Below are 13,198 nucleotides of genomic sequence, written 5' to 3' on the forward strand. Positions count from 1 at the left end.
AAGTAGACAGAGTGAAGAGAGTTATTGTGAGTTATATACAGGAAGCTATGAAGAAGATAAGAATTGAGGATATGAAGATAACTTAATTCAATCTTCAACATTTCCCATATGGCTAAGTGACCAGCATGAAATAACAAGTGTAATTTATCTAGCTTTGAGAGACAGCTGCAATTTGTATTTCCAACAAGTCTTTGTAAACCAACCCTTCCCCTCGTTTACGTTTAGCCAAGTAAGAAAAGTGAATGCTGACAACACAATTCCCGCAGCATTTCTAGAAGCAACCTCATACACAGATGAATTCAGAATTCATTTTTAATTAATGAGAAGTTCACAAGGCAACATGAATGTGTGAAAAATATGCTCAAATGTGAAGGTTTGCCCACAAGTCATCACCACAGGAAACGTTTATCCATTTGACAAGCACAACATCAGACATACATGATAGACTGCCCTATAGACACATTCAAATGTTAAATTTGATTCAAACATTAGTCACTGACAACTAAAGCACAATGTTGGTTTTTTTTTCAGCTCTTTTGTTGAGTTTCCTAGAGTGAAAGATCCATTATGAGGTTCATAATACATGATGTTACCTGTCCAAAGAGAGTCAAACTTTTATTCGTTTCACAAGGCTTTTCTTCACAAGATGCCTGGCTGCTCTTGTTCATTGGCCAGTTCTCACAACAACCTTCTCTGTCCTGTAAGTACACAATACAGAAAATTACAGCAATTTAACAGATCAAAACGCTCTGCTCACAGTTGCCAGATGTCATTTATCCTGTGTGTACTTTAGCGACATTTCAACCTTTTATAAACATTTGCAATTCATTTAAAAGCATCCATGCATTTCAATGTTTTTCCACAGACAAGTGACCTTCTGAAATTGCTTTTGTATGCCATCAAACAAAACACAATAAAACAGGAACCTTTGTTTAATTTAATTAGGGAAGGCAAGCCATCCGACCTCCACCCCCAAAATTTGACAGTTAAATTTCCCTTTGAAGTCGAACTTCAATCAAAAAAATCTTATTGTGGCTCCAAGTGCGAAAACACTTTGAGACACCCGACGTCCTGTATTATTATGCATTGGATCTTAATAATGACATGCATTTAGGTAGAAAAATATTTCTTCAGTCATACAGTCTTGTAATGTCAATGAGAAATGTTTTGAAAATCACATTTTGAAGACGGCATTAAATTTGTAGGTCAAGTGTCCACAGAGCAGAGTCTTAAACAAGACACACACGCTTACGGATGATTAGTGGCCATGCATGCTGTTATGTCCATGCAATGATTCATGCAACTGCACTTTCAAGAGCATTCGAGCATCAGAACTGTGGGTGCACAAGCAGAAGTCAGCATGCAGCAGATGGGAATGTGATTGATACGGCTGTTAGACAAATAGCATGGTGGTGACAGAGAGCCTCACCGTTGTGATCTGATCAAAAAGCAAAGCCTTGGCCCTATACTGCCAGCAGGAGATGGCGGCCAACACTGAACTGGCAAAGTCAGCTACCTGCTCAACTGCCACTTCTCCAATATCTCCTCCTATCCTGTCCTCTGCCGTCTTTGCTTCCTCTTCCTCCTCTTCGAGAAGAAGTCTCCTCTCCTTGACGTCATCCAGCGAGCCTGTGCAAGATTCAAGATCTTGTCCGTTCTGAACCAATTCAGGTACTGAAGCCTTCAGTTCTGGATTTGAGCTCAATGCCGTGATGTTGGTAGTGGGCAGTATGGAAAGACGGTCTGTATCCACTAATAGAGTACCTTCGCTCTCTGCATGCTGGGCGTCACAGAAAAGTCATGGGAGGTCAATAGGGCGCTCATTAAAAAGTGAATTCCCGTTTTTGTCTGAACTATTGCTGCAATTAAGTTGGAATTGCATTTATGAAATATTCCCATTAATGTGATTTAGCGTGAATACACTACTGGTCTAAAGTCCAGAATAATTAAGATATATTAATGTTTTGAAAGAAGGCTGCATTTATTTGTTCAAAAATACAGTAAAAATTGTGAAATATTATTGCAATTTAAAATCGCTGTTTTCAATGTGAATATATAGTAAAATGTAATTTATTCCTGTGATCAAAGCTGAATTTTCAGCATCATTACTCCAGTCTTCAGTGTCACATGATCCTTCAGAATTCATTCTAACATGCTGATTTGATACTCCGTTTTTACCAGTGTTGGAAACAGTTATAATGGTATATCACTGACTGGAAGCAGGATTTTTTTTTTTCCAGTCCAAAGAAGCATCAAACACCTTGGAATGCCAGCTAAGTGATGTTCAATTATATCTTCGAACAGGATTTATTTCCAGGTAAAACTGTAAACTCAAAATGTGCCCTCATTTATTCTAAATGTGTTTCATTTATATTGTTACTATATTCAGAATAAACTACCAGAAAAAAATACTTTGTACTTTGACTAATTTTTTCCTCACATAGCCTTCCTACCTGAAAGAGCTCATTATGCGGGTCATTGTCTTCTCAGGTGTGAATCACAGCATTATTCATGAAGATTCACGCCTCCACGCAAACTTTCTTGACAAAAAGTGTCTTACAAAATTTAAATCAATATATTGTTTTATATGAACGAGTAGGCCGGATATTTACACAATTTTGAAGCAAAAACTCTAGTTTACAACCTCCAATACCCAGAAATCTTGTGAACACGTATTTATTATTGGTTTTGTGGCCGTATTTCAGTGACTTTTTTTCAATAACCACGCATAAACGTTATTTCCTCAGAAATGCAAACACGTACATCTATTTTTCTCACATATTATTGTAGCAGAGTTTGTGCTGAATACAGCTAAATTACTTTTTGGCCAATAATATAAGTAGCTGAAATAAGCACAAATGTCAAAAACATCTCAAGGGCCCCAGAATCACCCAGACCCCTGGGGGTTAAGGACCGTGAATCAAAATTTCAACATTTTTGGATAATTATTGACAATTAGTTTCCAGAGAATCTTGCTGCACTGGTTTGATTCCGATCGGGCCAAAAACCTAGGACTAGTTCGCAAAAGTAGGTTTTTCAAAAAAAATCCAAAATACCCGAAAATTTCGCCAAGAATGACGGCCGAATCCAAGGCATGCATTTTGTCCATTTTGAGCCAAGTGATATAAGACACTTGAGTCTACACCTAACGGTTTAGAAGTTATGTGCGATTTTGTACTTTTGACCACTGTAGCGCCCCCCTGTCAGGTCGATTGGGGCGAGCCTTGGTGAGGTTGTAGACGGTGTGAGTACTACCAGCCCTCAAAGTTTCAAGTGTTATGACTTATGTTTTGTTCCACCCGATCACTTTTAGGGAGAATGCTGATCCTTGGAAACTTGAACAATTACAATAACAGCGCTACACGCTTGAACCCCTAATAACTCGTCAAATAAATGCAGCCTTGGTGAGCATAAAAGACTTCTTTCAAAACCTTTAAAATATCTGAATTATTCCACACTTTTGAACGGTACTGTACATTTAGACCGTCCCTAAGTCCCATCATAAAATCCCATACACCAGTGAAGTGGGCTTATATGTACACTACACATGTGAAAAGCTTGCATTGGAGAGTAAACATGCAAATCTTACCTTAAGCGTGCCTGAGCGACGTCCATGGATAATTAAGATGATGCAAAGACAAAAATAAAAAAAATGTTATTAATATAGCAATTAAGCAACAGATTATCTACACATTGTTTGCAAAGCTTCCTGATATAAATGGAGTGATTTTTATACATAGCATGGTAATTAAAAATGTGTGTTTTGCCAGGTCTGTGCAAAGATAATTAAATCAACTGCAAATGCACGCTATACGGATACTCTGAGCTACTTAAGAGAACTTCCAAGACAGGAACAAGAAAAGCTGAAGTTGAAAATGACAACTCAATTTGGAAGGTGTGAAAGAGAGTGTGTGATGAGTAAGATGGAGCTGCTTGGCTTTTCTGCAAATTAGAATGCATAATGGACTAGTGCTGATGGAGAGCCAAAAACAGGTTTGTGGACTGAAAGGAACTGGCGCATGACAAAGCCTCCGGCTGATGGGCTCCATAATTAACATCATTATGTGTGCGGGTGGAGGACAGGGGCTGCGGCCTTTGATCTGACACTGGAGGGACGACTCGAGTCTTGTGTGCCTTTGATGCTAAAGCGGGCAGAGGGACCACAGCGCATACGGGGCACGTGTCACCCACATGAGCGGAAACAAACACCACGCACCTGCCGTGAGTCCCAGATGACAGGGATATGATTAGAAACTTTCTTTGTTTACCAACCGTATCTCTGATCTTTTGTTTAACAGCGCTTCTTTAATCAGTCAGTCAATCAAAACCACATGCGTAGTGAGAGAAGAAAGACAAAATCCTGTTTTATTTGCATATATTTTGTTTTCATCAAAACGCATCAATAGCTGTGCTAAGATTTTGTTCTCTTGAACACATGAGGTGGAAACGCTGCTTTATTTGCAAACATTTTAAGTGATATTCCAATTTTGAGTTAAATTCGCAATTTTAGATGGAAACAGCGAGTGACACTCATTTGATTTCACATTGCACTATATGGCGTTTCATTGACATAATTTTTACATTTTTCAAAAACACTAAAACTTTCTGCTTATTTCTAGATTTAGGTTTCCAGAGATTCAACGTAGTCTCAAACTTTTGTGCCTCACCGAATGACAACAAAGACAACAAAAAAACAGTTACCTTTAGTGCTTCGTACAGTTCGTTTTGCCGGTTCTGTCAAAGATAACAAAGGACAAGATGAGTCACCCTGAAATCAAAATTGACCATTCATATTTTCACCATTCGTGTTTATTATAAAGGATTTATTGGTGCAAGGGTAGCATGTACAGAGTGAAAAGCAACGGTCCTAGTACTGAGCCTTGTGGTACTCCATACTGAACTTGTGATCGGTATGACATCTCTTCGTTTACTGTTACAAACTGATAACGGTCAGATAAGTATGATTTGAACCATGTATATATACATCGATCAGGCATAACATTATGACCACCTTCCTAATATTGTGTTGGTCCCCCTTTTGCTGCCAAAACAGCTCTGACCCGTCGAGGCATGGACTCCTCTAGACCCCTGAAGGTGTGCTGTGGTATCTGACACCAAGATGTTAGCAGTTGCAAGGTGGGGCCTCCATGGATCGGACTTGTTTGTTCAGCACATCCCACAGATGCTCGATTGGATTGAGATCTGGGGAATTTGGAGTCCAAGTCAACACCTCAAACTCGTTGTTGTGCTCCTCAAACCATTCCTGAACCATTTTTGTTTTGTGGCAGGAGCATTATCCTGCTGAAAGAGGCCACAGCCACCAGGGAATACTGTTTCCATGAAAGAGTGTACATGGTCTGCAACCAGCATTAACTTCTTGAGCAATCTGAGCTACAGTAGCTCGTCTGTTGGATCGGACCACAGGGGCCAGCCTTCGCTCCCCAAGTGCATCAATGAGCCTTGGCCGCCCATTACCCTGTCGCCGGTTCACCACTGTTCCTTCCTTGGAGCACTTTTGATAGATACTGACCACTGCCGACCGGGAACACCCCACAAGAGCTGCAGTTTTGGAGATGCTCTGACCCAGTCGTCTAGCCATCACAATTTGGCCCTTGTCAAACTCGCTCAAATCCTTACGCTTGCCCATTTTTCCTGCTTCTAACACATCAACTTTGAGGACAAAATATTCACTTGCTGCCTAATATATCCCACCCACTAACAGGTGCTGTGATGAAGAGATGATCAGTGTTATTCACTTCACCTGTCGCTGGTCATAATGTTATGCCTGATTGGTGTATGTCACAATAGGGAAGAAAAGAAAAGCGCAACTTCCCTTTCATGCCGACTTTAAACAGTTATATAGTGGAAATTTTCAGTTCTGCATTTGAACTTTCATTTATATGAGTGAAGAATCAGATTCACACACCAGATCGTCTCCGTTCCTTCAGTGAACCTGTAGAGAAATCGTCAATCTGACAGGACGTCGCTTTCTTCAGCCTGTCTGGGCTGTAACGGTACTTTACTGGACCTGAGAAGATGCCAGAACAAAACAGATTGAGAACAACAATACTAACGTTACTCATTCCAAAAGAGTTTTTGGTTTGAACACAACTTACACGTTGAGTCCATGTCCAGGATGGCGTCTTTGGCCTGAAAGTAATTATCAAAGCAAGTGTTTAATACAATATAACTGATTCAGATCAACATTCAAGGATCTGTTTCATGTTACGTACTTTCTGCGGTATGACCGCGTGATGGTTCTCCAGAATGAGTCTCTTTATGTGATGAGCCCAGAGTTTCTTCTCTTCCACCGTTCTGGCCTGAGAAAATGACAACAGGATTAAATCAAACACAACAAACGGCTTGCGTAGTTTGCGGGCTGTGAGCTCATACCCACCTGAACTGTGTGCGGCTGCTTCGGGTGCTTGTAATGCATCACACTGAACCGGAGCGAATCTTTGGCACTTTCTATCAGCATTAGTGTGGAACACTGAACACAAGCAAAACAGGGTTACCAGCTTCTTAACAGTTAGAATATGTTGTTGTTCAGCTGACTGGATGGTATGTAATAACTCAGACAGACAAAGGTCATCCATAAAATCACCTTTAGTGGCTTATTGCTTTCATGAAGCAGCAGCAGCAGCAGCAGCAATATGATAAAAGATACTGATGTTTTAATGAATTAAAACAAATTAAAATGACAACATATATATATATATATATATATATATATATATATTCAAAATGCTTATTAAAAATGAATAAAATAATATAAATATAAAAAAAGAAATCACTAATTTTTAAAAATAAAAACAAAAACAAAGCGCTTACTAAAAATGAATTAAATAATAAAAATGTAAAATGAAAATAAATAATTTTAAAATAAAACAAAATAACACTAAAATTGAATAAAAGAATTAATGTAAAATGAAAATAAATAATTTTAAAGTAAAACACTTACTAAAAATGAATAAAATAATACAAATGTAAAATGAAGATAAATGAATTAAAAATAAAACAAAACAAAAAACACTTACTAAAATGAATAATATAATGCAAATGTAAAATGAAATACAAAAATCAAAATAATACACTAAAAAGATGAAATATTTTATTTAAGTAAAAGGTCAAAGGACAAAAATTGTTATAACATGGATAATATCATATACCAAGATATGAGTCTTGTAGACGTAATGTTCCCCTCGTTTCTTTGTGATGAGCAGCATCTTATCAAACAGGAAGAGGGTTCTCTCGTTCTTGGCACGGTGGACGGGAAACGTTCCTTCCAGAACCAGCTCGCCGTAAGTGGTCAGATCCGGACCCTTCCAGTTGATGAGCAGAGACTGGATCTCCTGCACTCAGAATAGAGTAGAGTAGAACAGAGTAGAGTAGAACAGAATAGAGAATAACAGAATAGAGTAGAACAAAATAGAGTAGAGTAAAACAGAATAGAGTGGAACAAGGGAGAGTATAGTAGAACAAAATAGAGTAGAACAAAGTAGAGTACCACAAAAGAGTAGAACAGAGTAGAGTAGAACAGAATAGAGTAGAACAGAGTAGAACAGAATATAATAGAGTAGAATAGAATAGAGAAGAACAGAGTAGAGTAGAACAGAATAGAGTAGAACAAAATAGAGTAGAACAGAATAAAGTAGAGTAGAACAGAATAGAGTAGCACAAAAGAGTAGAGTAGAACAAAATAGAGTAGAACAGAATAAAGTAGAGTAGAACAGAATAGAGTAGAACAAAATAGAGTAAAACAGAATAGAGTAGAACAAAGGAGAGTAGAGTAGAACAAAATAGAGTAAAACAAAGTAGAGTACCACAAAAGAGTAGACCAGAGTAGAACAGAATAGAATACCACAAAAGAGTAGAACAGAATAAAGTAGAGTATAACAAGAGTAAAACAGAGTAGAATAGAGTAGAACAAAAGAGTAGTCAAATAGAATAGAATAGAGTAAAATAGAGTAGAACAGAACAGAGTAGAACAGAATAGAGTTGAGTAGAACAGAATAGAGTAAACAGAGTAGAGTAGAATAGAGTAGAGTAGAACAGAACAGAGTAGAACAGAATACAGTAAGAGTATAGTAGAACAGAACAGAGTAGAGTAGAACAAAATAGAGTTGAGTAGAACAGAACAGAGTAGAACAGAATAGAACAGTAGAGTGGAACAGAATAGAACAGAGTATAGTAGAACAGAACAGAGTAGAGTAGAACAAAATAGAACAGAGTAGAGTGGAACAGAATAGAGTAGAACAGAACAGAGTAGAGTAGAACAAAATAGAACAGAGTAGAGTGGAACAGAATAGAGTAGAACAGAACAGAGTAGAGTAGAACAAAATAGAACAGAGTAGAGTGGAACAGAATAGAGTAGAACAGAACAGAGTAGAGTAGAACAAAATAGAACAGAATAGAGTAAAATAGAGTAGAGTAGAACAGAACAGAACAGAGTACTTTAATGCTGAATATTTTTCCATGACTTTCATGCAACGCCACCATGAACTTATTACAGATGTCTGTGGAGTAAGCTAAGGCTGAAGGTGAATTCTATAGTATTTTAACACGATTTAAGCACTACACACTTCAGCTTTAAGTGTGTTGGTCAAAGGCACAATGGTGTCAGTTCTTGGCTCATTTTGTGCCGTAATCAGTGATCTTTAACCACCTGTACGGCTTCATAACAACAACATGTGCTGACCCAGATCCATTAATGAACCCATCCTCCAGCTCATGAGTCATGACTTCAGTTTATAATTAATCAAAGAGTATGATAATGTGTTTGCATGACGCTCATTAACATTGTAAATTGAATACATTCATATTCCGTCCGTTAATAATAAACATCATGTCATTAAAATACTACGATGAGAAGTAACAAGGTACCAATATTAATCTTTTACTCCACTGATACTAGAATAATACTATGACTAATCACGTCCTGCATAAAACCCTTTGACAAGAGCAGTGTGTGTTTCAGCATTTTTTTTAATGGTTTTAGTTAACTATAATAATCTTTTGTACAGAGAATAAAGACAGTCGGTCCAGACCTGAAGTCTCACTGCATGCTCATGTTTTCTCTTCATGTCGTTGATGTACCAGGCGACTCCCGTCATGGTGTCTATGGCCTCGATCACCACATCATACCCTTCCTCCTCACGGTCAAAGTGTTTGGCAATTTCCTTTAGAGGAGCAAAAACACAGTCAGAAGGAGAGAAATACTCAGACTCTCCTGTGAAACATCTGTCAACACACAGATCACAGGATGACCGCTGGAGATCAACACACTGCTCTATATATAAACCCTGCTGTTCATCTGAAGATGAGAGGACAAATAACCAAGATATTACAGAGAAATGTGTTTTTAAAATTATTGAAATATTAACTTAAAATCTCAAGGAAATTCAAGAAAACATTTTAGGTCAAAGGGGTTTGGCTGATAAAATATTAAGAAATAATAAAATAAGAAAAATGTTTGCTTTTATAATCTTTCATGAAAATCTCAGCTTTCTTATGGTGCAACTAACAGTGTTATTTTAGTGTCATTATAGTTTTAATTAATATTTTGAATTCATTTTTATATTTTTCATTTAAATTTTGAGTTTTAGTGTGTTTAGCATGTGTGCTTTTGTTTTGTCAATTTTTTATTTTATTTAAATGTCATTTTTACTTCAGTAGTAATTACGTTAAACTAAATGAAAACGAGAAATGTTGCCTTAGAAACTAGTTTAATTTTTTTTTCAACATTTTATTTTCAGTTCATTTTTATTTTAAGTAACAAACAGTTCATGGTTTTTGTTTTAGTGAACTATAATAACCCTGGTAAACAGGATTATGCAGGCAGGGAAATTATATTAACTAATAATCACAAACAAAAAACTTTTCACTGTCTATTCAAATTTTGATGGATAAAATAAAGTCCCACCCAACATCATTTCCTGCTGAATATTCACATTACAGAAGTTATTGTAATGTATTATAATGTATATATTTTATGCTGTCTCTGTAGAGCATTCTGGGAGGACAGTGAAAGACAGTGAAGTAAGCGACACTAAATATGTAGTTCAGCCATGAAACTCTAGAGGGCGCAGGTTGATACGTCCATTACCCGCAATCTGCAAGCAATCCCATCATTACCACATGGCACAAGCTGATTGGCCAATGCTTGCTCAACATGTAAATAGTCTGGTTCAGTGTTTGCTAGTCTTGCAGTGCTATCAGAGTTCCTCTGAACCCCTCCACCTCCCCAGCTCCACCTGCCTAGATCTGCTACGGGAGTGATGTATGTCTATTTATGAAGCAGCAGCAGATCTTACATGCTCACAGCAGCGTTTCTCTATCTATTCTGAGAGTTGTCTTGATTGACATGGTATTTTGCATCTAAAGCAATAACATGCATACGTTTATAAATGTTACTGAGCTGTTAAGATAATTTCTGGCGGCACTTTTTTTTTTGTCCTGAGAATAACAGAAAGGGACAGCAGTCATTGTTTGTGTGGTCGGATGTTTCACGGTCAGTACCTGAAGCAGCAGGTGATATTTCAGGATCCTCTGAACCGGTTTGAGCAGGTAAGAACCCAAAGGAAGAGAGCGCTTGAGCGACGCCTGCCGATCCCTGAAGAACTTGGCCAGAGTCTTATTCCGCAGACAGTCTGTCAACACCGCCACTGAACTACAGACAGACACACAGTTTAGTCTTCATGCTTCAAAAATGATGTTGTAATTAACCTCTGATGCATGAATTGCTACATTTTTTAACAAATTTCAAGACCGAAAAATTTCAGAGGCATTTGGTGCATAGGCAAAGTTTATCAGTCATGCTGAATCCATGTTAATAAATAAACATACAATGACATAAAAAATGAATTGTGGGTACATGTCAAAAGTCAGCACCCCTGGTGCTTTGCATGTAACACTGATGAACCTTGATGAAAAATGACTTGTGCAATGGATGTCATGCATTAAAGGGTTAAATACACCACACACATGATATTATATCATACTATTATAGTTTTTTTAAGTACGGTTATGTGCCAAAAGTTGCATGTAACATCACACCTTCATGAAAAAAGATGGAGTGGATGTCATGCATTAAAGGGTTAAATACAAAAACATATGAGATATATCATACTATTATAGTTTTTTAAGAACAGTTATGTGTCAAAAGTTGCATGTAACATCAGACCTTCATGAAAAAAGAGCGAGAGTATGTGTTGCATTAAAGGGTTAAATACAAAACAAACACATGAGATATCACACTATTATAGTTTAAGTACAGTTATGTGTCAAAAGTTGCATGTAACATCACACCTTCATGAAAAAAGACCGAGTGGATGTCATGCATTAAAGGGTTAAATACAAAAACATATGAGATATATCATACTATTGTAGTTTTTTTTTAAGTACAGTTATGTGCCAAAAGTTGCATGAAACATCACACCTTCATGAAAAAAGACTGAGTGCATGTCATGCATTAAAGGGTTAAATACAACAAAACACATGAGATATCATATTATACTATTATAGATTTTTTTTTTTAAGTACAATTATGTGTCAAAAGTTGCATGTAACATCACACCTTCATGAAAAAAGATGCAGTGGATGTCATGCATCAAAGGGTTAAATACAAAACAAACACATGAGATATAATATCTAAACATTAATGGGAGTCTAAAATTAGTGTGGCAACATCCTAAAACAAAACCCAAAGCAAACGTGACACGTGCTGCATCTCAGCAGGCTGATGTCACTCAAACGGTCTGTCTGATGTTGTTTACGAAGGACGTTATTGACTCAGAGGAATAATCTGTCACATGCATCAGCGCACCGGAGGCAGAAACAGACTCAATTTTAACACAGCGCTTTACTTACTTAGGGTAGTTTGTACAGTACTGCGTGTAGATCTCGAAATAGTTGCTCTGCAAATGAAATGTGAGGAAATTAATCAGCATTATAAAAAGGAATCGGAACATTTTGAATTTAGTTATATTTTGTATTTAGTACCTTGTCCACAAAGCAGCGGGCAATGGCCACAGGATCGTTGGCACACATGTCTAAAGACTGTAATAACGCACTAGAAAGAGAACATAAAACTTTAGCATTTTGATTATGGTGACTTACTGACCATGAACAAACTCTAATAATAAAAACAATCATGAAAACATATAGTGGTAAATGAAGGTTTCACAATGATTTTGTTTGACTGTAACACTTTACAATAAGGTTCCCTTTAATAACATTAATTTACATGAACAAAAAACAACCTTATTATCAAGTGTTACCATTAAATGTTGAAGCTTAACTTGTGATAAACACATAATATTCCTTTAAAGAGATAAAAAAGACCAAGCAAGATGCTTAAACATGCATTTGGTTATGAGAGATGATAACCAACACATCTGAAGGTTCGCAATGACATTCTGTCAGACATCAGACACAGAAAGATGAAGTCTGGAAATGCAAATCTCACACTGAGGAGTCAAACTCAAGCACACTTGCCCAGATAAAGGGTCACTTCGGTTTTTGGTCTCAGTGAAGCACTAAAGACCTGCGGCTGTTAAATGTGATCTTCTGATTTATGCTGGGATGAGCGCACATCGTACATCTTTGATGCATGTAAAAGTAATTTACAGAACAGAAGCTGGTTAAATGAAGTGTATTAAAGCTCATTGGTATTAATAATAAAAAAACTAATTAAAAACTGGCTGATGGTTCAACTACTGATTTAAACTATTAAATCTAAAAAGATTTAAACTATGAGTTGACCAACAAAGTGACTTATGAAGTGCACAAATAATATATATATATATAAACAATAAATAAAATAATTGTTATAATAATTATATTAAAACTTATTTAAACACAAATGGAACAAAAAGTTTTAAAAATTAGAACTTTTGGTCTATGCTGATACATATTAAATATTTTAAATTATAATTATAAAAAAAGTACAAATAAATTAAATTAAATAATAATAAAACATAATTGTATTAAAATAAATACAACAATAAATATAATAACAATTTAAAAAGTTCTAAAAAATTGAACTTTTGGTCAATGCTGATATAAATTAAATATGATTATAAAAATAAAAATAAATAAAATAATGAAATAATAATAAAACAATTAATTCTATTAAAACAAGTAAAATAATAATTATAATAGCAATTATATTATTGTTTTTTTTAACCAATCTAGTTAC

The 13,198-nt window shown here is 36.3% G+C and overlaps 1 protein-coding gene across 6 annotated transcripts in view; it reads right to left on the bottom strand.

Moving 5' to 3' along the window:
- The window catches only part of LOC127498266 (pleckstrin homology domain-containing family G member 3), a 54,115-nt gene that overhangs the window by 3,891 nt on the left and 37,026 nt on the right, over window positions 1–13,198 (bottom strand). For 4 of the 6 annotated variants that reach the window (XM_051867428.1, XM_051867433.1, XM_051867434.1 and 1 more), the window contains 13 exons: window positions 12,001–12,070; window positions 11,869–11,915; window positions 10,519–10,669; window positions 9,048–9,179; window positions 7,170–7,352; window positions 6,398–6,490; window positions 6,234–6,320; window positions 6,117–6,150; window positions 5,927–6,028; window positions 4,702–4,734; window positions 3,590–3,600; window positions 1,430–1,780; window positions 594–698 (listed from right to left, as the gene is read on the bottom strand). In XM_051867428.1, coding sequence (XP_051723388.1) covers window positions 594–698; window positions 1,430–1,780; window positions 3,590–3,600; window positions 4,702–4,734; window positions 5,927–6,028; window positions 6,117–6,150; window positions 6,234–6,320; window positions 6,398–6,490; window positions 7,170–7,352; window positions 9,048–9,179; window positions 10,519–10,669; window positions 11,869–11,915; window positions 12,001–12,070 — 1,399 coding nt within the window. The remainder of the gene's footprint in view (window positions 1–593; window positions 699–1,429; window positions 1,781–3,589; window positions 3,601–4,701; window positions 4,735–5,926; window positions 6,029–6,116; window positions 6,151–6,233; window positions 6,321–6,397; window positions 6,491–7,169; window positions 7,353–9,047; window positions 9,180–10,518; window positions 10,670–11,868; window positions 11,916–12,000; window positions 12,071–13,198) is intronic. The other 2 variants (XM_051867429.1, XM_051867430.1) reach the window with 2 other exon arrangements.

This window comes from Ctenopharyngodon idella, chromosome 17 (assembly GCF_019924925.1).
Source record: "Ctenopharyngodon idella isolate HZGC_01 chromosome 17, HZGC01, whole genome shotgun sequence".
Taxonomy (NCBI): Eukaryota; Metazoa; Chordata; class Actinopteri; order Cypriniformes; family Xenocyprididae; genus Ctenopharyngodon; species Ctenopharyngodon idella.